We start from the raw sequence: 21,276 nt of genomic DNA, 5'->3' as shown, positions 1-21,276 counted from the left end.
TTGTTGATCTTCATAAAAGCTGCAGAGTTGCACGTTCAGCCTCACTCCCTTCACTGAATGTCTCTTTTCAGGCTCTCCCGTCAAGTGTAATGAGCACAGTTTGGTGTGTCACCATCCTGCGTGCAGCTTCCAAACACAGTGATCTGCAGTTCACATACAGTACGTCTCTGTTCCTCGTGGTCAGCTGTGGTTATAGACTAGCTTCGATGACGGATCTCTGGACTCAGTTTGTGTCTGATGCTTTCTTTTTCTTGTAAATGTGTCTCCATGATGTTTTCTTTGTCTGTTGCAGGATGCAGAAAGTTGGACTTGCCCCTCTGACATGTTCCTGAGCGATGAAGATGAGTCAGAGAAGGAAATCCCGCTGGTGAGGCTCACTCGCTGTACGCCAACCCTTCACACCCTGCAGCAGCTCCACTGACTGATCCAGCCATGCCCTCCTGATTCCCCTGGCTCCTGACCTCTGCACCCTGACTCTCAGCACCCAGGCGACTCCTTGACGTGACGTCAGCATGGCTACGCCCTTCCTGTGGAAGCTGTCGTCCCAGAAGCTGGGCTTCTTCCTGGTCAGCTTCGGGTTCATCTGGGGGATGATGCTGCTGCATTTCACCATCCAGCAGCGAGCCAGCCACGAGAACAGCGCGGTGCTGCGGCAGCAGATCCTGGACCTCAGTAAGCGCTACATCAAGGCTCTGGCTGAGGAGAACCAGAGCGTCATGGACGGGCCGTACGTGGGGACGATGACGGCGTATGGTGAGTGGGAACTGTTTTTGTGTCTGCTAAAGTTTGCTCAACTCCACACACACCATGGAGCAGCTGCAGCGAGGCATTAATACAGTAATTGCAAAGGTCCAGAAGTCCCATCGATAAGTTATTCATGCCATTAATAGACCTGTGAGGCTCGATAGGCGGCTTCATTAGAAACCTGAGATTGGAATTGATTGTTCTGTAATACCCAGAGAAACAACAGGATACACCAAAGCTCCTGAAGATTAAAGCTCCCAGAGAATGTAAAGAAGAGGCAGGACTGCAGGGAAGAAACGAGTGCGTACGTTCTCAGGATTAAAGCTGAACTTATGAGCTCTGTTGTAAAAGCACAAAACCTGTTGTGTCGTTATTAATCAATAAAAGTGAATCAGTTTCTGTGCAGCATGATCTGAAGTGTACAGGAAACAGGATCCAGGTAGCTCTGTTCCCTCTTTATGATGGATTGATTCTCATACTGCCGTCAGAGCTGCAGCGCCGGCCCCTGACCTCCGCCCAGCGTCCCATCAGAATCCATCTCATGTCCTTGATTAGATCTGGAGGCAGCAGGGCACTTGATGCTCCCTGCGTTCACTCACTTGTGCGATGATTTGGTCTGATTTCATTTGTAATGAGTTTAAAGGAAGAGGGTTTCCTCCTCTGGTGCCCATGAATGACCCATAAAATCTGGATGGATATTAATTTGATCTCAGTCTTACAGCCAGGATTGTCGTGAATACAGCAGATTATTTTGAATAAAACAATCTCTGCCAATGCTGAAGAGCTTACCAGCTGACTTCTCTCTGTTTTGTTGGCTAATATTTGGACTACACACGCCCCTTTCCTGAGCCAGTCTCCAGGTTATGACATATCTTCTTCCTTGACGCAGACGAGGATCTGATCTTTCCCATCCCGCCCCTCCTGAAACTGAGCACCGCAGCCAGCCACCTGACACCGTGTCCCTTTCTGCACCTATTGTGTGTTTCTTTGTGGCCACGCTTGTTCTCTGTGCTGGAGTCAGTCTGCTGCACAGGGCTAATATCAGAAATCAGGGTAACACAGCCGCCCTTGGGGAGATCTGGGTGTGGTGTAAGCTTATATCGCCGGGCTAATCCTATCCGTCCTCCTGAGGGTGAAGGGTCACTGGGTGCTCTTTCTGCTTCTGCCTCATCTTCTCATCAGCTTTATATCACAGAGACTTCTGCTGCGGAGGAAGTAAACAAAAGGGATCACAGACGGATGCCTCGGGTTTATGTTCCCCTTTAATTACTTCCCTTTAATCATAGGCATAATAAAAAATCCCAAGCTAATGTGCGATATTCAGATTACCATCTTATGTGACACTCTTATTAATAGCAACGTTAAATTTAGCGCAGTAGCTGCTCAAGGGTTTGTTTTGGACTTGCAACGAAATCCAGAGACAGGCAGAAATGTGTCCCTAGGTGTGCTGTTACTCATCAGGTTACCTGGCAGCCGTGTTAGTGAGCAGAGGGACAAGTTGGAGCGTTATTCACCGTGCTGTGGATGCTTTTGTAACACACTATCGAGTGAAGGCCTCTGACTCACAGCCCATGTTCAGGTAATGATGAAAACTCTGAGTATTTCTCAGCTTCCAGCTTCGGGTGAATGTGGGAAAATGAAGTTTTATATCATGTGAAGCTGGTATGGGTGCCCCAGAGGGACAGTTAGAAGACAAACATTCGCTGGGAACACACGGTACATGTGTGGAACCAGACTTCTGGGATTAAAAACTGATGAATCTCCAGAGTCAGTGGTCACAAAGTGGAGTTGAATCAGGCGTGATCGTTTCTATGAGCTTCCTGTTTTGTTTCCTCCAAACGCCCTGGCGAAGCAGCCTGGTGCGCCTCTGCCAGGTCTCGTTGCGTCCTTGCCAATCTCCGTTGACGTGATCGAAAGTGGCGTGTCAAATGCATTGCGGTTGAGGGGGAAAATGTGGCGCCTGCGTGTGATAGACAAGCTGCAATTATGATCGCTGGAGGAGAGGAGTGTGGATCGCTTCAGTGGAGCTCTTTGTTGAACGTTTCTGATTGTAAAATATTTGTTATGAAGCGGTTTTTGTTTGAGTTTACGTTAAAACGAGCCTGCAGCGGGACATGTGTTGATGTTTGAAAAGCTCTGATTCAGTAGTCGATGGCTCTGTCAGGCTTTTTGACAGCCTTATCGATTCTTCTTTCTCTGAATTTCAAGCAGAATTTAGGTCACATTTGAAAAAGCTGGATTATTTTTGTACATCGAGCAATCTGTTGATTCTTTTTCTCATCCCCTGATTTAACTTTCCGCTCACAGACTTGAAGAAGACTCTCGCGGTGCTGCTGGACAACATCATGCTGAGGCTGGGCAAGCTGGAGTCCAAGGTGGAGAACATCTACAACGGCACAGGAGGCAACCTCACCAACGGCACCAGCACGGCCACGCCGAGCGCAACCAACCCTGAGAAAGTGAACGTAGCAGGTATGTGTTTGGATCAAGAGAATTAAAAAACCTTCCTGAGGCAAACAAGCTGCACTGCACGCTGCACTCCAGGCGCTTTAATGCTTCCCGACCGCATCCTTGGACATAATTCAAATCAGGCCTTGTTCACGCTGCATGACCCTTTTATTAGTTTTCATTGATTTCCCTGCCAGCTTTCAGATGATGAATTCAGGCCAGTTGAGAGCGAGGTGTTGTTTTTCCTGGTTCTTGCTCTCTGCAGCATTAAACAGGAGGAATGTGGAGCCTGATGAGTTCAGCAGAATTGGATTAGACTGATTGAGTTATACCGAGTAACATTTGAACGCATCTAATCCTTACGAGAGGTGCTGCTTTGCCACGTATTCGTCCAAACTGCTCAGGCTTTGGGAACTCTTATACGGCACTAAGTTATTGATTGACGAACGCAACATGTGAGTGTGACTGTTCATTAACAAAACCTCAGCGTGGACACTTCCTTGTTTCTATTCTTATCCTGTTTCTGCAGTAAACCACAAACTCCACTTCCTCTGGCAGAATCTTCTACACCTGCTGTTTCAGATTTCGTCATTTTTGGATTCTGTGTAGTTGTTTTAAAGACACTAAAGCATTCTGCTGGAACAAACTAACGACTGGAAACAAGTTGGGTCTGTCAGTACAGCTCAGACACTAAGTCGATTAAGTACAAGTGTGTTGGCAAGCATTCCCCTAATCCTTTAATCACTGGAGCCATTATTTAACAAAAATGCTGCAGGTTTGAAATGATCTGTGTGGAAAAATTAGCCGAATCTTCTCTGTCGATGCCAAACAGACGCTTCCTGACTCGACGTAGTCTGACTGTTTATCTGTCACGGTGTGAACACCACCTCTTAGCACTCCTGGCCCCAGCTCCTGTGTTCTGCAGCGATAATACATGAACCCCTGACACGTCAATAAACCTCCACTGCCCCCCCTGGTAGGAGCATCCACCAGTACCCTGGAAATCCAACATTTGGATCCTGAGTGCAGGTCAAGCTGACAAAGCGGCACCCACATCTCTCTTGGCAGCGAGCTAAAGCGCCCAACACTCCAGAGTCTCCATTGGAGCATGTCTCCTGTCTTTGAGTGGGTGGCAGGCCGGCAGTGGCGTTGCCAGCTCCGCTAGTGCTCCTCCCTGACTGGAAGGCAATTACAGAGATAAGGATCTGGACAGTGAGGGGAACACGCCTGGCTTTCAGAGGGGCTGCTATCAAGATGGAGCAGAGCAGCAGCCCGGGGACTGCACTGTTTCCAACGTCAGCCAAGGACTTGGGCATGTTGGAACCAAAACTGATGGTTTTCTTCCTATAGCCTGAAAAATTTAGCCTCATGTACATCACACTTCTCTAAAAGAAACAGTGGCGTCTTATTTCAACCGGATCTCCACAACAAAGCCTCCATTCTCCTGACATGTGATATTTACAACATCCCAGCTTCCATAATCCCAACTCTTCCCCTGCTATTTACAGCTGCCGATGTGAACCAACAGCTGCGCTCACACTGTTAAACGCAGCTTCCTTCTTCTCATTGGTCATCTCACAAAAATGTGTCCCACTGTAAAATCTAACAAGCCGCGTTCCCTCCGCTCCCCCTCAGGGCTCGCTGTGTCTATACACGGCGAATGTTTCCAGCCGCGTGTGCTGCTGCATTAAGCAAAGAACAACGGGCACAGAAGCTCTTTATCGGATCAAAACAAGTCGATCTGGCCTCGGTTGACGCTTAGCAGGAGGCAGATTGGCCTGGGTCCAGACAGCGGTGTGTGACGCCGTGCTTTGCTGCGTCTTGCTGATGTGGCTAATCAACCTCTGCAGCAGTGTTTCATCTGTGGGCTGGCCCGTGGCACGGGGAATGTAATCTCTACACGCCCACACACATGCACACACACTAACAGGCGTGGTGACAGATGCCGGGGATGGTTAGGTGGTGATTTGCAGCAGAAAACTCGCACCTTCCACTTCAGCTGCCATGCCAAGGACGTTCAGCTGAGTATTCACGCCCCGTCTTTCTGACAAAGATACATTTTTGGTAAACAGAGACATCGTCTTTCACAGCTCACGGCTTCTTCAGTGCTTTGTCTCTTCAGGCTATTGATCCACTCGCGTCTCTGTTTGCCACTCACAGTGAAAGATGAGATTCAAGGTCTTATTGTCAACAAAGACAAGGACATGGATCCTATAGGGGTTCACTGCTGACCTCATGCTTTTATTGGTCGCTGCCCATCACATTCCAGCCTCAGCGTCAGTCACAGCTTTCATCTCCTTTATATCCTGGAAAGTCTGTTTACATCCTCATTGTACAGATCAATACTAATAAAGTCCAAACACACACACACACAAACCCACTCAGCGCTAATCAGCTGCTGAAAGATGCTGTCTGCTCCCACACGCTCTCAAACAGCCGCGTGAATCCTGACATTCATCAGCCTGCAGGAGAATCATTCTTTCAGTTTGTGAAAATAATGTGAGTCACGTTGGAGTTGATTCGTATCAATCATTTACGTCAAACTTGGTTGAATGTTAACGCTTCATGTGCTCACCTGCCTCCTTAAAGCGTCTCCTGGACTTCCCCTGCACAAACACGCACCAACACGCTCAGAATGTGTGCATATGTTAACCATCACAGAATGCTAACTCTGCAGAAACAAAGTGAGGATTTTGTGCCAGTTTCTGCTGTTGTGCTGCAGGGATGCTTCACATATGGAAAGCATTATTCTTATAGCAGTGTTGTACTGTGTTGTTTTGTCTCCTTCCTCTCTGCAGCCACAACTTAATACCACTCAATGTATACGCAAACACTCCCATGTGCTCTTAATATCTACATCTAAAGCAGTGCAGATCAGTTTCCTCCTGGCAGAGCCGTGCTGGATCTGGATCTGCAGATACAGCCTTATCGCACACATTTGTGCACAGATGTGTTATAAGCTCAAAGTTGTAAATTCACATTTTGGAAGCAGCCAGAGTTTTTTCTGCAGCTCTATGATAACAGAATATTTTCAGCTTCACTGCAGCGCCTGGAAGTCAAACTGCAGCAGGCGCAGCATTTACATATTTAACTTTGCATATGTCAGGCAGGTGCCGAGAAGCACTCCTTAATTTTGACCTTCCAGAGAGAGCAGGACGCTTCCATATGGAGCTGTTTTTTGGTTTGAGTCATGTTTGTGATTCTCAGATTAGCCTGGATCATCACGACATGTTCCCTGGCTCGCCGAGCACATCTCGCAGCCTCAACCTGCAGCTTTCCAACATGTGCCCAGATAAGCAGCGACGGCGCGTTCGTCATAACTCTGTGCTGATTATCCAAGGCTGTCTGGCCTTTCCGTGTCCTTTTGTCGCTCTTGGTGCAAAATTCAAATGATATTTTCAGAGAACAGTGCGCCGGTCTGATTCTGGAGCACAAAGGACGGATTGATTAGAGCCAGGCGTTTTGCTTTTTTTTTTGCAGCAGAGGAAAGAACGAAAAGAGGAAACTCTGGGGTGCAGGAGTACATAGGGGGATGAGGATTCTGCCTGCAGGAGTTTACTGTGGAATACTTGAGTGGACCAGAGGCGATGTAAGACATGTGCTGTGAGCAGCCCCAAACACGTGCCCCTCATGCTGGGAAGCCCCTTCTCTTCTCTGAAACAGACGAGTTTCCAGTGGGTTTTTGCTTATGTAAGAGATGTATACAAGAAGTTTCACCACACTTGCACTGAATCGAGAACAAAAAGAGTCCGGCTCAAGTTTCAGTCCTGAATAGAAAACCACACAAGTTCCTCATATATGAGATGATTATTTCCTCTCATCGTCACCTGAGAGAAACAGAAAGTCTGCGATAGCATCAAACACCAACTTCATTTCCCCACGTTAAGGTCTGTGCATGCATGAAGATATCAGAGGAAGTGGGCTTTGAGATGCTGAAACCGCGTGACGAACAAACCAACACGAAAATACGACAGTTGAATGAAACTAGGTGTAGAAAAACAAACCTAAAATGACAAATCTGCTTCAAACAGGATTAAAATAATAATAATAATAAAAAAACCTCAGGGAAATTTACGAAAAGATTTGAAATGTGCACAAAACCAGAGGCATCAAAGCGATGAGCTCATTTAGCGTTGCATAAGCTCTCACTGTGAGCCAGTTCTCATCTGATAGCCTTTAAATAGCTCGAACAATAAGCGATATTACACTTTATTATTTTCCTTTCCAACTCCATGAAGTCATCTGACATCGGACTTCTCGAAGACATCTGCTTTGTGTTACTCCTCCCTCCTTCTCCTCCTTCCCTCCATCTCTGTTGTGCTCATGATTTAATTCTCAGACACGCTCAACTAAAAACCTTCCCTCAAATATGTCGAATCTGTCAAGGCGAAGCTGTTATGTCTCAGTTTGGTCAGTGGAAACCAAATAGGTGTGAAGTGATGGATTTACAGGGTGATAATAAGACGTTCACAGACACATTGATGGTAGATATGTCTGATTTGAGGTTTGTGTTAGTGGATGGGATGAAGGAAGCACGTGTGCAGAAATGAATCTGCTCATCCTGGAACAGCACCACCTCGCCTGTCTTTGATTATAGAGCGAGCTATATTTAGCAGCTCCTTGGCAGCAGCTTCTTCTGCTTGATTAAAGCTGGGAGAAGATTTGCCTGGTGGCTCTGGCGCACGCCGGCTCGCTGGCTGAACGACAGCGTGAATGACAGGCCGCGCGGATGCTTGTTTGGTTGGTTGGTTCGCTGAGCGACGGGATGACTGGCCGTCTGAAGGATGGGCAGGACATAGGACGGCCACTTTCGCAAACAACAAATCAAGAGTCAGGTTCCTGAGGGGGGAACTTTCAATAAACACTACGGAGTGACTCACTGAACAAACAAGATGGAAAAACAGACACAGAGAAGGGAGTGTGATATGACCCATCTCTGAATGTTACCTTGTTTTGTTCTCGGATCTGACAGCTCAAGAGTTTTTGTCAAACAAAACCAAGTGCATGAACCATCAAACTATTCCGTCTGCAATGTGAACAGACCAGTTTAGACTCTGATACTCAGCCAAATGTTTCCTCTCAGTGAGGACACCCTGCTCGGATCAACCAAGTTTATCAGCTGTAGGATCAACCAGAGACATCTCCAGAAGAAAGACTTTAATCCTCTGGTGTGTTGCTTAAAGAACAAGGCGGTATTGTGTACATCTTGTGACAAGCTTACTCCGGCAGGAATGCGACCTCTTGAGCACAAGTCCGAAAGGGTTACTCAGCAACAGCACTCTGAAGAAACAGTGTCCTGGAAGTGTCCTGGAAGTAAACTTCTTGAAAACTGTGCGTGTGGCCAGATAGCACTGGTTTCTTGTCTGATGAGGAAGTGCGCGTTGTCCCACAGTTTAAAATATCAAAACAATTCATCTGAGATAAGAAACCAGCTTTGGTGCAAAGTGTACTAGCTTGCGATGTGTTTGCCAGATAACACTTTTACAGAAGACGACAGAAGGTGAAATCTAAAAACGAGAACAGACAAAAGATGGACACTCGCGCCAGAAGCCTTCTTGAAATGTGTTTAGTTACAGTGCTCCATAACTTGTCACCACCTCCTTTTTATCTCATTCTTCCTGCTGAAGAAATGAGCCGGGGAGCGTCACTGAAATATGTTTTCACACTAATCTCAGAGATGGAGCAGAACAGAAAGAGACACACAGAGAAGAAGACCTGGTTCTGGAGCTGATTTGACACAAACATACCACCCCCAAACTCATTACCCGAGTCTGCTTCTGTGCTTTTATCTAGTTGCTGCACAGCCCGTCATGATGCATTATTTATATCCTGGCTGTAAAGGTCAGCGGCGATTCACGTCTGAGGAAAATTCACTTTCTGAGTCCAGTTCTGCCGCCATAATCTGAGAAAGCCTCATGCCACTCGGGTTAACCAGGGTTTCCTTTCTGTCTTCTTGCATGATATTTCACAAGATGTCACGAGGAAGTGTGCGACACAAATCAAAGCCAGGACAAAAAAACATATTCAGCAAACCGTGCCACCTTCCTCTTATGCACGCAGAGCACAGCTGCTCTTTTTGCATGTCAGTTTGTCTCTGTTAAAAGTTTAACAACGGTCAACTTTGGCTTCAGGGCACGGTTTCAGAGCAGTGGTGTTGAAATAATCTGAGAGAGCCAACGAGAAAATGAAAAGATAAGCAGATTATTGTTGTTATTGTTATGAAGCTAATCCGTTTAGGGTTTTAAAAAACAATGGAAAGATTTGGAATCAATTCTGATTGACTGGATGAAAAGTTAGAGTTTGCCAGGATGGAGAATTAGAGGGGTTAAGGTTTGTGTGTGGGTGACATCTGGACTAGCACTGATTCAGCACGGAGCCGAGGGAACATGTGTAATGAGAATAGAACGCAGAGGAAACGTTAGAAACAGGAACAGAGAGATCCAGAAACATGGTCAGGGCTTGAAGGATCAATGTGGGACACAGCTGTATTGGCGGAGCTTCAGCTCAGGACATTTTTCATCCATTGTGCGTGATTCATGCTAACAATGGAGCTCTATCTGTAGCGCCTCAGAGACTTTTCACTACAGACGCCTAAAGAGTTCTGGAGCCTGTATTGATTCTTCTCCTCTTTCTTTCCCTGTAGACCTCCTAAACGGAGCCCAGGAGAAGTGCGAGCTCCCGCCCATGGATGGTTTCCCCCACTGCGAGGGCAAAGTCAAGGTGAATCCCTCAAATTAAAAAAAACAAAGCACAAACACTGATGTATGTTAGGTTTTATGTTCCTGTTTTCATCGCTGTGTGGGTCTCCCTGGAGCTGATAGGGCCCTATCATTCACACCATCTGCTCGGCCAGGTCCCAATCCTCCGCTGATACTGTCAGCACTTCCAACTGGGCGCCACGCGCTGCCAAAGCTCTCAGCGTACACGATACACACACACACACACATGCACCTGCAGTACATGGAGCCGGCTGATTTCAGGAACATTATCCTCATCGAGAAGCTTCAGATTTGTTTATTTCCACATGTTCTCATGATTGCAACCCAGAACGCCCTCACTCTGGATGATCTGCACATGTGTTCGATTAAAGAGAACTCGTCTCTTTAATTCTGAAACCCCAGATTTTCCGTTTGATTCCAGCCAAAGACTTACAAATCACGGCACAGCTCCTCCAACGTCTGATCAGCCAAACATTCCCGTCAAAGCTCATATTGAAGCTCATTTTTCATCATATTAAACCGTCATAAACCCTAATAAAAGTCTCCTGTCTCTCAGTGGATGAAGGAGATGTGGCGCTCAGACTCCTGCTACTCCAACTACGGCGTGGATGGATCGACCTGCTCTTTCTTCATCTACCTCAGCGAGGTGAGTTCTCATGTAAAATTGAGAGGATGCTCCTGACAGCATCCCTGTAACCTGACAAAGATCACAGGCGAACGAAACGCTAAAAATACAACCAAAGCAGAAAGGTAGAGAGGATACATTTTTAATGAGAGCAAATTAAAGTGTTGCTGAGGAGGAGGAAGTAGAGAAGGTGCTGCGAGGGGCTCCAAGGAAAGACTTTTAATGACTTTGTTACCCCGCCTCTTTGTTTCTCTCTTTACAAAACTCCAGAAATGGCACAAAAATAACAGCTCTGAAATGGTCAGTGGCTCGTTATGAATATTGTATACAAGCTGAAAGCATCTCGCCGCGCGAACACAGAAAGCTTTGCTCCCTCTTTATAGAAACAGAAGTGAGACAGACAACAGCAGATCCATTAAGAGGAGACAAACCTGAAAACAAACACCATCACCAAAATTCAACCAACAGCTCCTCCTCCTCCTTCTGTGGTCATGTGAAGCAGTTGCCATGACAATAAGCATGCCTCTCATCTGTCCAGCGTTCACTCAAACACACACACACACACACACACACACACACACTCCTGCCATGTTTAATTCATACTTGTCAGCCATCGCATTAACCTCGCTAAGAGGCCAAACCACAGAGGTCAACGTATCATGATGGATGTCGGCCGCAGAAGGTCGACTGAACACACTCCACGGTTGAAAAACACCACGCACTTCTCCGTCAGCCTCTGTAGCCAAAACATGAATCATGTTTTTAAAAGAGGAAGTAGAAACAAAGGAAGGAGGAAGTCAGATAGGTGAAAAGAGGAATTCCCTGAAAGATTTAAATTTGTGGTTTTGATCCCACAGGTGGAGAACTGGTGTCCTCGCCTGCCCTGGAGGACAAAAACCATGACGCATGAAATCGACCGAAGGGGCCAGGTGAGACGACGTTAAGTTTAACATGTACACACACACACACACAGCTGGAGTGACGGGACGAATCTGGAGTGATGATCTCCCCTCTCGAAAAACACAAACCCCCTTTCCCTCTGCTGCTGCGGGTGAATCAATATTAAGCACTCTTCATCCTCGCTCTGGATGCATCAGCAGCGCTGAGCCCTCCGTGGTGGGGAGATGCCATTTGACAGGCTTTGGAGATTTTAATTCAGGCGCAGATTTTAATAGGTTCAGTCGGCGGGAGTGATTTCCTGTCGTGGTGAGGGATGCTAATGCCCTGCAACAGGCTTGTTTCAGCCACCTTAGCAGCTGGTGATGGCGCTGTGGTTTCTCTGCGCTCGCTCTGTCGTCCTCTGGCCAAGTCAGAGCTCCAAAGCTTCCCACATTTCCAGATCAGGAGTAAATATTTCACAGGAGATTAAAGATGTTTCCTTTCTGTGCAGGCGGAGATCAGGACCAGCTTCGACGAGCTCTACCGCGTGATGTCACAGCGCGAGGAGTTCCGCTGGATGATGCTGCGAATCAAACGGATGGCCGAGCCGTGGGTCAGCGCCATCCGTTCGCTGGCCGCTAAGCAGGACCTGGCCAGGCGCCGCAGGAAGAAGGTGGAGAAAACCTCTCAGGCTTGAATTTTAATGTTACTGTCATAAACTTCTCCAAAACACCTCTCCTTACCCTGCAGAATGTAACGCCTCAGGTCCACACACAAACGCACACACTCCTCACACTTGTAGAGCGCCCTATTTTAGCTCCGGGGAGAGCTGCTGCTGCTGCTGCTGCTGCTGGGAACGCACCGACATGGATATTCAATTGTGTCCCAACCTGGCAGCAGCTCCCAGCTCTGAATAATGTACTCCACACTTTCCGCTGCCCCCGTGAATAATTCACATCACATTCCCATGATACCTTGGTGCTGATGCAAAGCAGCAACCCCTGTAGCAACACGGAGGATGCGAGAAACCAGAACCCTGATCTATCCATCTGTTTATCTATCTCTGCTCCCGCTTTTCTGTTTCTCGCTTTAATTAAACAAAGAGTTTTTCCTCCTTTCTTCGTCCAGTTACAGCCAAAGCCGTGTCTTTATTTCAGCCGGTAATCTCTTTTGGATATTAATCCGCGCATATTAATCCTCCACTGGTGTGCTGTGGGACTGAGGCTGGCTGTCAGCGATGAAAAATGTGTCGGTCACTTCAAACAAAGCCTGCGATTACTTCCTGCAGAACAGCGTGTTCTCCTTCACAGCTGGGAATCCTCTGTTTTGTGTGTGTGTTGTTCATTTTTGGGCAAACAATAAAAGAAATGGAGATTTTAACAGCACAATCTTTCCTTTTCCTTCAGGTTCTCGTGCATTTGGGACTTCTGACCAAGGAGTCGGGCTTCAAAATCGCAGAAAACGCCTTCAGCGGCGGCCCGTTGGGAGAGCTGGTCCAGTGGAGCGACCTCATAACCACGCTGTACCTGCTGGGGCATGATGTCCGCATCTCAGCGTCTCTGGCGGAGCTTAAAGAGTCAGTTCCTCTCATGTCACTTTAACATGATGTAGAAACAGGAATTCTTCCTTCTTGAGAACACAAAGGTGGCTCAGGAAGTGGAGTCAAAGTTGCTCAGAAAACAGGAAATACATCAAATACAAACCTTGCTCACACATGCAGTCAAAGGAGACTGCTTTGCATCATTTTTAAAGTTTCCAAACCGTCTTTACTTTCTCTTCATGTTGTGCAACGTTCAAACAGCTAAGTCCACCTCAAGGCCAAACAGTTAAAAACCAATGTTCATGCATCCAGATGTGCTTCTGTACAACAGATGTTTAAAGCCAGAAATAGAAAACGTCGTCAGTGGAGGAACGTGCTACCTCTCTGAAATGTTTTGCACGATATTTGCTGCGAGAGCCTGAAATTTGCATGTTTGCTGGCGCATGACTTAAAACGTCGCGTGTTAGTCTTAGTATTTGTTTGTGGGGCTTAGATTGACATCATGCCACTCCAGGTGGAAACTATTCCCTTCACTCTTTGCTGTATCTCTCCCTCTTAAAGCTTTATGTATTTGCTGTTCTTTATTCGCAAACATTAAGCAGAGACAGAATGTTCCCCTATCATCCAAAAGCTCCTGAAGGTTTAATTTAAACACGGTTGATAAATGCTCTATCCTGTTCCGTGAGAGTATTTGCTCGCATTAATTGCTGGTTAACAGCAGAAGCAAACAGGAACTCTTATTTGATTATAACTGAAAACTCCTCCACCTGCAGGATCATGAGGAAGGTCATGGGGAACAAGTCGAGTTGCCCCACCCAGGGAGACAAAATCGTGGAGCTCATCTACATCGACATCGTGGGACTCACACAGTTTAAGAAGACACTGGGGCCTGCTTGGGTCCACTACCAGTAAGTACAAAGACGTGATGTCCCAAATGTTGTTTTTAGTCTTAACCTCCCAAATTTAAACCGATGCCTCTTTGTGACCAGCACAAGCAAATGACACAATTCATGACCTCTATTGTCTGGTTTGACGTCTGCTTCTGCTGCTGGAAAGGTGTCAGACAAGAGGATTAACAGCGTGCTGCAGAGTCCTCCTTTGTTTACATTCTGTATGGAAGGGATTACAGCGAGTGTGCATTTGGAAGTGTTTGCAGAAAGCAGGAGATGTTACATCAGAAAACGCTGCCGACACGTGTACAGAACAAGACAGATGAAAAATCCCTTACTGGTGCTTTAACCGCTTTGGAAAACAGTCACAGAAAGGCTTGAAATCGAGGTTTCTGAGGAGTTCGTGTGTCTTTTGGCTGCATGAGGAAGTGTAAACACTCCTGTTGGGCTAAAATGAAAGTACAGGAAGTTATCTGGAAAGGGAAATAGCTCTATTGTTTCTGACGTCTGGTGAACTCATCAAGGTCTGCACCAGTTAAAGGTTAACATATGAAGTGTTTAAACCACAGCAGGCACAGAAGTGATGTCTAAAAATAGAATTAGTCGCTAATTTCTTCATCCTGCCTCTGCTCTGGTGTGCTACAGGTTGAAACTTGCCCGGCGCTCACTCTGAGTCTATTCTCTCCTCATACATCACCTCCAAGTCCCAAAAGGCAGCAGTAATGTGCTCCGCTCGTGATATTTTCAGCTGCCAAGTCTATTCTGCCTCTGATTGCTCCGCCGAGGCCTGTGGATGAGATGAGAGCCTCCCGGTTTTGTTTTCGATAATACTCTCATCATCGCCCCCCCGTCGACTGGCAGGAAAGAGAAGGAACAATACGTCTGCAGGCGCTTGTGGCCCTGCGGGTTCCTCGTGTTTGTCACCAGGTTTTGTTCGTCTGAGACGTAGCTCCTGGTTCAGCATCCTGAGGAAGCTGATTTAATGTAAAGTCCAAGCTACCCAGTCCTCCTCTGGTGTGTTTTCTGTGTTTAGTTACAAAGCAAACTCCGTCGGCTCTGTTTGTGAGTAATGCGTTCTGTTATTTCCCCAGTCTTCTGGCGAACCGTCTTTCAGCACTATATCACTCCGTTTCATGCGCTCAGGAGGAGAGGGAATACTCCCAGCTATTGTTTTCCGAGTATAAACTTGAGCCAATGATTCCCTGTTGTTCTATTTCATTTAATCCCTTCATCCAATAACCTAATCTCAGCTGTGCAATGTCATCAGCGTCAGCGAGGAAGCCGAGAGTCTGCCGTTGTTTAACCGCTTCTGCTTTTTTGACAGAGAATGCAGAAATGAAACAGGACGAGCTGCGTCTTTTTGTCTTTTTGTGCTCTCTCTGAAACAGCTGAAAGTCATCAGGCTTTACGAGCTGCACGACAATCGCTGTAAACCAATCAAAAACACACCAGGATGACGGCGGATGGGAGCTGGTTTTTATTTGTTTGAATCAAACAAAGATGTTGGAAAGTGATTGGGAGTAATGGCTTTATAAGATAGCTCGTTAAGTCAGGATGAGTTTATGATCAAGCTGTTGTGTTGCTGCTTCAGGGACATGAACGTCTCCCATGTGGTTTCACAGATTCTGTATTTATTGCTCATTTTAATTTACTTTAGAGGTCTGCAAATTTCATCGCACCAAGGTAACTAACACGTGGCTGTTGTTGTTGTTGTCGTTGTGGGTGTGTTTCACTAGCTTCACTTCAGGAAGTCGTCACATAAAACAGACTAGACATCAGCAAAGCGAAGGAAACAGCTTCATTTTCCATCCCCTTGTGGAGAGATGATCTAATTAATTTCAGCGCTGACCTATGAGTCATTCATCGTCTTCGTTTACAGTCTCGCACCTTAACGAGACATGTCTGAGTCTGAGTGTGGAGGAATTATGTTTTGGTCTCAGTATAAATTCAGCAGCTCTTTCTTCCACTCTGCGTCACAGGTGCATGCTGCGGGTGTTGGATTCGTTCGGGACGGAGCCGGAGTTCAACCACGCTCACTACGCTCAGTCCAAGGGTCACAAGACGCCGTGGGGGAAGTGGAACCTCAACCCACAACAGTTCAACACCATGTTCCGTAAGTCAGAAACAAAGACTGTGTCACACGTCTGTTCCTGAAGCAGCGGAGGCCGCCATATTGGATATGATGCAGCTTAGCTTTTGATTTAAGGATGAAAGAAGAGCTCTCATTGGTTGAGCTGTGATGTACTGATCTGTGGGGATTACAAACAGTCCCTCTTCCCCTCAACACTCAGATTTCATCAGAGCCTGTTGTGTAAACATTGCGCCTGTTTCTTTGCCGTTGTTACGCCACAGTTTTGTCTCACTTCCTTTGGAAAAAGAGACGTTAAAGACAGAAAATCCAGCACGTTGCTGTACAAATGGAGAAGCAAGGTGACTTCGCTGTGATTAGGGGGGTTACAGCTCCACGTGTGTGTGAGCATCACTCCCATCCCACTGTGAGGTCACTCTGCAACTGGAGTCAACCGCATCCGCCCGGTTGGATGAGTAGAGAGGGGAGCCAGCCCCCCCTGGGGTGCTGACCTTTTCCCCGTGGCTAAGAGAAAGTGAAATGTTACCCCGTTGGTGAGGTGAGGCCTGGAGTTCTCCAGAAAGCGGCGCTCCTGAAAGGGCCCTTTGTGCTCTGATAGGGTATGTCTTTCTCATAGCACTCTGGGGCTTTACGAGAGGAACAGTCAGGAGCTGCTGGGTTAGATGATATCGCTGGAGAAACAAGTCCACATCCTCGTCATGGCAACACTTCAAGGCCTCCCTACACGCTGTTAATCCAAATAATTTACACGTAGAGTGAGCAGCGTGTATTCCTGTTATACAGATGTAACGTGGTAAAAATCAGGTGCTGCTCGGTAATTCATCCTGGATTTGGATTGGCCCATTTGTTACTATTAGTCAGCGCTCCATAAATCATTGGTTGAGGGAATTGGGAGCGTGTGGCCTCCAGCCAATAAGACAAGACAAGGCCAAATTGACCTCATTAATCTATTTCAGACTCAGAACAGAAGTGTTTTCTGGTGTACTCTATGTGTTTCAATGAGCTGTGAGTGTTATTCCAGTTGGCTCTGCTTCCCAGTACAAGTCATTTATAATCAGAAGAGCCGTAAACTGGAGGATAAAACAGAATTAACCTTTTCTTTAAGTTGGAATGTCATGTAAGGGTTCAAGTCTTACTTACTGTACACTTCATCACTTTAAATCAGCTTTGAAGGAGTTTTTAGAGTCAGAGATGAAGCATGATAACCCATCAGCAGCATCAGAATCACACGCTAGCAGATGTCTCTAAATCTTCTTATACTCACTCTCTGTTAGCGCCCTCGCCGCTGAATGCTTAATCCAGAAATTATGAGTAATACCGTCCAGTGTTTATCTCTGAAGCGCAGCCAGCCACGTACCTGACCCTGGATCAGCCCAGCTGGCACATCCTGATTGATAACGCTGGCACACCCTCTCTGTAAAGGTTGTCTCTGCTTCCCATCCGGGTGAGATCAATAGATGTGTGTACTCGAACATACAGTACACAAACACACCTTTAGATATCTGATGATATCACACGGTTAACCCCGTCTGAGTGTTGGAGCTGCTCCTCTGCTCAACAAAACAGCTGCTTCTGCTGCTTCTGCCTCATTTCTGTCTTCCCGGGCTGTTTGTAAGCTAATAGCGGTGAAGTCGAGGCGAGATGAGTGACTCTTTGAGTGGCAGCTCTACAGGGAGAGGAGGCATCTGTTGCCAAAAGCATCAAGAGGGCTGAACTCTAATTAACAGGCTGTCCTGTTAACACGGTGAGTTTGGTTCAGGAGTGCCTCCCCCCAGCGCTTAGGACCTTCTTCTTCTTCTGCCATGTGGTTGCATTTCACCACCCAGCTTTTGGAAAGACAGTGCAGATAATTTAGGAGCAGTTGTTGCATTCAGCTCCAGCCCACGCTCAAGCCTCCACTGATCTTCATAACAACTCCCACGTCCCACTGCGCCCACTCGAGCGCTCAGTGCAGGAGCTGTGCACCAACAACCACAACCACCATCAAAACTGTGAAGCCGAATCTTCTCTGCTAATGCCAAACAGCGACATCTGAAAAATCGCAGCTGCAAATGCACAATTCAGTCCACCCATGACAGGCTGACCTTAATTTACCTCTGTGCTATTAGTGTAAAAGAAAAAAGAAAAAAAGAAAGAGCTCCGACCGCCGGAGTGTCCCTGAGGCTCCTCAACAAACCACAACAGCTCACCACAACACCTCCCTCGCATCCTGCTTCATCTCTGCAGAGCTCCACGTCTCACTCTCTGTTTCTTCTCCTCTAACGAGTAAATTTAATCGTCCGAATAATTCCTGATCACACTCCAAACCCTCGTCTTCACGTTTCATGGCAGATGGTAGCGAGGTAGAGTACTGCCAACTCCGGCGCCACACATGACCTCCTCATCACTGGTTCCCATAGCGACGAGTCATCACCAAGCGATGAGGAGGGGGAAGTGGAAGTTACTCTTTATTTGTTTTCCTGAAAGCAGTTCGCAGAAAAGTGGAAGTGATACCCCGCCTCTGAGAGGATGTTACTCACTCGCCTTAATCCCTCTGAGGGAGGCACTGATGCTGACCTGACTCATGTGTTTCCACGTCCGTAAATTAAATGTTTTATGTTTATGTCTTATTCTGCTGCAGCTCACACTCCTGACAACAGTTTCCTGGGCTTCGTGGTGGAGCAGCACCTCAACGCCAGCGATATCAGGCACATTGATGACATCAAGAGGCAGAATCAGTCGCTGGTCTACGGGAAGGTCGACAACTTCTGGAAGGTACTAAACCATGTGAAATAAATATCCTTGCTGTGGAGCTTCTGCTGTGTTCATATGTAGCTCAAAACAGCTGAAACGTGCGCCCCTGGGTGCATATTGAGCTAAAAACAGCTTCACTCTGAAGTACTCGTGCTCCCAGCATCCCACTGGGTTTCTCTGTCAGAGCAGATGGGAGTGAAGTGTTTGAATGGAGAGTACTCGAACATGATGTTTCAAGAGTTCGATCATATCCTGCTCTCCATGCTACACCTGGCACGATCCTACTCGACATGTAGGCTCTTCACCTTCCAGCTACGCGAGAAAACTCAGAGGGAGCCGCGTCGAACGCAGTCCAATCTGAAAAGTATTCATTTCTTTTTGAGGCTGGTGTTTTTGGATCCAGAGGCCGTGCTGCTGTGCTTTGTGGTTTCTGAGTCAGAACTATTCAGTGTAGCTATAAAAGGGCAGCCCATCAGCTCACAGTGAGGGGCATTAGCTACTAATCAGACTCCCAAGCGTGTTCATTACCTCCTGCTTTTAATTAAAGGGCCATTTTGGAGCTGGCTGATAACAAGCTGGCTGGCTCACTCCATTCACCTCCTTCTCCTGCTTGAATCAGCTGTCCTGTCGCTGGTTTATTATTTAAAAACAGGAAGCACCACTTCCTGTAAGCCATACTTTAAAGTTTGAATTTCTCCAGGAGAGGATGTGTCGACTGTCTGACACTTATTTGACACAACTCAGAGCCGCGCCGGTCTGCTTCATCAAAAATTGATGCTGGATAAGGTCAGCGTCGCTCAAGTGATGCAGTTTTAACCGACCATGAGCTAATTATCAGAATCACTCAGAGACTTTCCCTCCTGCTCCCTGCTCCAGATTAATCCCCTCGACTTTACTCAGCAAACTAAACCCGGATTCTTGGCTCGGCTCTTGTGGATCCGTATTATTTATTCATTGATATGCTTTCGCTGGAGCCGTATATTCAAAGTATGGTCGGCAGCGTGTAGGCTCCTGATTGCACAAGCTACTTTTTTTTTTCACAGCACATTGTTGATGGTGAGATCTAAAGTAAAACAGCCAGACCATCTCTCAGGGAGGCGTTTCTATAGCAACCCAGTTGGAGGAAGGCAGAGCCAGGGAGCTGAGAGTGACTCGCTGTCTTTTCTGTCTCATCTGTTGGTTCGCGCTCTGTTAAGATAAACTTCATCCGTGGTATCGTTGGCTGTATCGCGTGTTTTAATCGGCGTCATCTCGCCGTATTAAAGCGCCGCAGCGCCGCTTTTGATGATGAAGATGGGAGCGTGCAGAAAGGTCAGACTGGGGATGTGCAGGGAGGCGAAGCTGCAGCCTGTGGCAGCAGATCAAAGCAGACGGAGAAGAAAGGCAAATCATGCTAAGCTGACAGCAACACACACACACACACACACATCCAGCACTGGCATATGCAAATGAGAAAGTGCAACCATCCCACACACTCAACCCCGCAACAGAGACAATGTGTTTTACTCCTCAAAGCAGTGATGGAGGTATGATGTCTGATGAAGATGATGACTGTGGAAGGTGTGTCTGATAACAACGGCTGAGCAGTGTGAGCAGCACAGTTGGAGAAATGTAACAGGGAGATGAGCGGCTGTTGACTACAGAGTGGTCGTGCGTGGGAGGAGCGGATGAGAAGTGAACAATAGAGCTGCAGTGCAGAGTGGAGTGAACTTTAACGTGAACTCCATTAAAATCTCAGCTGATATAAAAAGGATAAACACAAGGCGAGTCGTCTTTGAGGAATAATCGAAAGAGGGAGCATCCTGCGTGGTTACCCGTGGATGATTGTGCACATAAACACACCAGGGGCTCTGTTTAACGGCGATCAAAGCGCAGCGTCTGTGGTGTGTGATGTTCAGAAATATGACCAGCTAAAGAAACTCTAAAAGGTAACACGCTGTTCTGGGTAATGGAGCGTGGCGCTGGAGTAAATAACACCTTTTTACTGCACTCCAGGCACTCCTGGGTACAGTTTACCACCCGTGCTCCATCAAAGCGGAGTGGAAGTGGGTCCTAAAGCTTGTTTTTCCATCCACATTAGCGTGGGTATCTTTTTATCTGTGGTGGTGCAGCAGCTTTAAATCCATTGGTGCAACTTTTGCTGCTGCAAAACAGATGAAAGAGTCGCTTTAAGTACTTTTTTCATTGCATGTCTTCCTCTGAAGAGTGTTTCTATATTAAGGGGCACATTTTAAGTCCATGGGTAGACTTATCAGTTTAACACTGGGTCATTTGGGTGATATTTCTTTTATTTAATACAGAAGGTTAACAGGTTCCATCATTTATTTATCTAATTTATTATTTATTTATTTTAATTTTATTGTTTATTTAATTTTTTATTTATTCATTTTCATTTTATTTATTTGTTTAAATTTTATTTATTTTTTTGTTTAAATTGTATTTATTTGTTTTAATTTTATTTATTTGTTTTAATTTTATTTATTTGTTTTAATTTTATTTATTTGTTTTAATTTTAATTTTTCATTTTATTTATTTATTTATTTTTGTGTGTGTTTTTTTGCGGCAGTGGACCCTTCATACCCTCTTTAACTGCATGGATAATAGTTTGT

General features: G+C 46.4%; 1 protein-coding gene across 1 annotated transcript in view; it reads left to right on the top strand.

The window, feature by feature from the left end:
- Positions 1 to 21,276, top strand: part of mgat5 (alpha-1,6-mannosylglycoprotein 6-beta-N-acetylglucosaminyltransferase) — a 34,807-nt gene that overhangs the window by 6,822 nt on the left and 6,709 nt on the right. Inside the window, exons 2-11 of the mRNA XM_074664515.1 lie at positions 293 to 753; positions 3,052 to 3,216; positions 9,836 to 9,912; positions 10,468 to 10,557; positions 11,394 to 11,465; positions 11,927 to 12,088; positions 12,822 to 12,991; positions 13,729 to 13,863; positions 15,825 to 15,958; positions 18,555 to 18,688. Of these exons, the coding sequence (XP_074520616.1) occupies positions 513 to 753; positions 3,052 to 3,216; positions 9,836 to 9,912; positions 10,468 to 10,557; positions 11,394 to 11,465; positions 11,927 to 12,088; positions 12,822 to 12,991; positions 13,729 to 13,863; positions 15,825 to 15,958; positions 18,555 to 18,688 (1,380 nt within the window). The 5' untranslated portion in view covers positions 293 to 512. The remainder of the gene's footprint in view (positions 1 to 292; positions 754 to 3,051; positions 3,217 to 9,835; positions 9,913 to 10,467; positions 10,558 to 11,393; positions 11,466 to 11,926; positions 12,089 to 12,821; positions 12,992 to 13,728; positions 13,864 to 15,824; positions 15,959 to 18,554; positions 18,689 to 21,276) is intronic.

Source organism: Halichoeres trimaculatus, unplaced genomic scaffold, assembly GCF_033239565.1.
Source record: "Halichoeres trimaculatus isolate MK-OKI-2021-1 unplaced genomic scaffold, fHalTri1.1 fHalTri1_scaffold_24, whole genome shotgun sequence".
Taxonomy (NCBI): Eukaryota; Metazoa; Chordata; class Actinopteri; order Labriformes; family Labridae; genus Halichoeres; species Halichoeres trimaculatus.
This window is presented reverse-complemented; position numbering and strand designations above follow the sequence as displayed.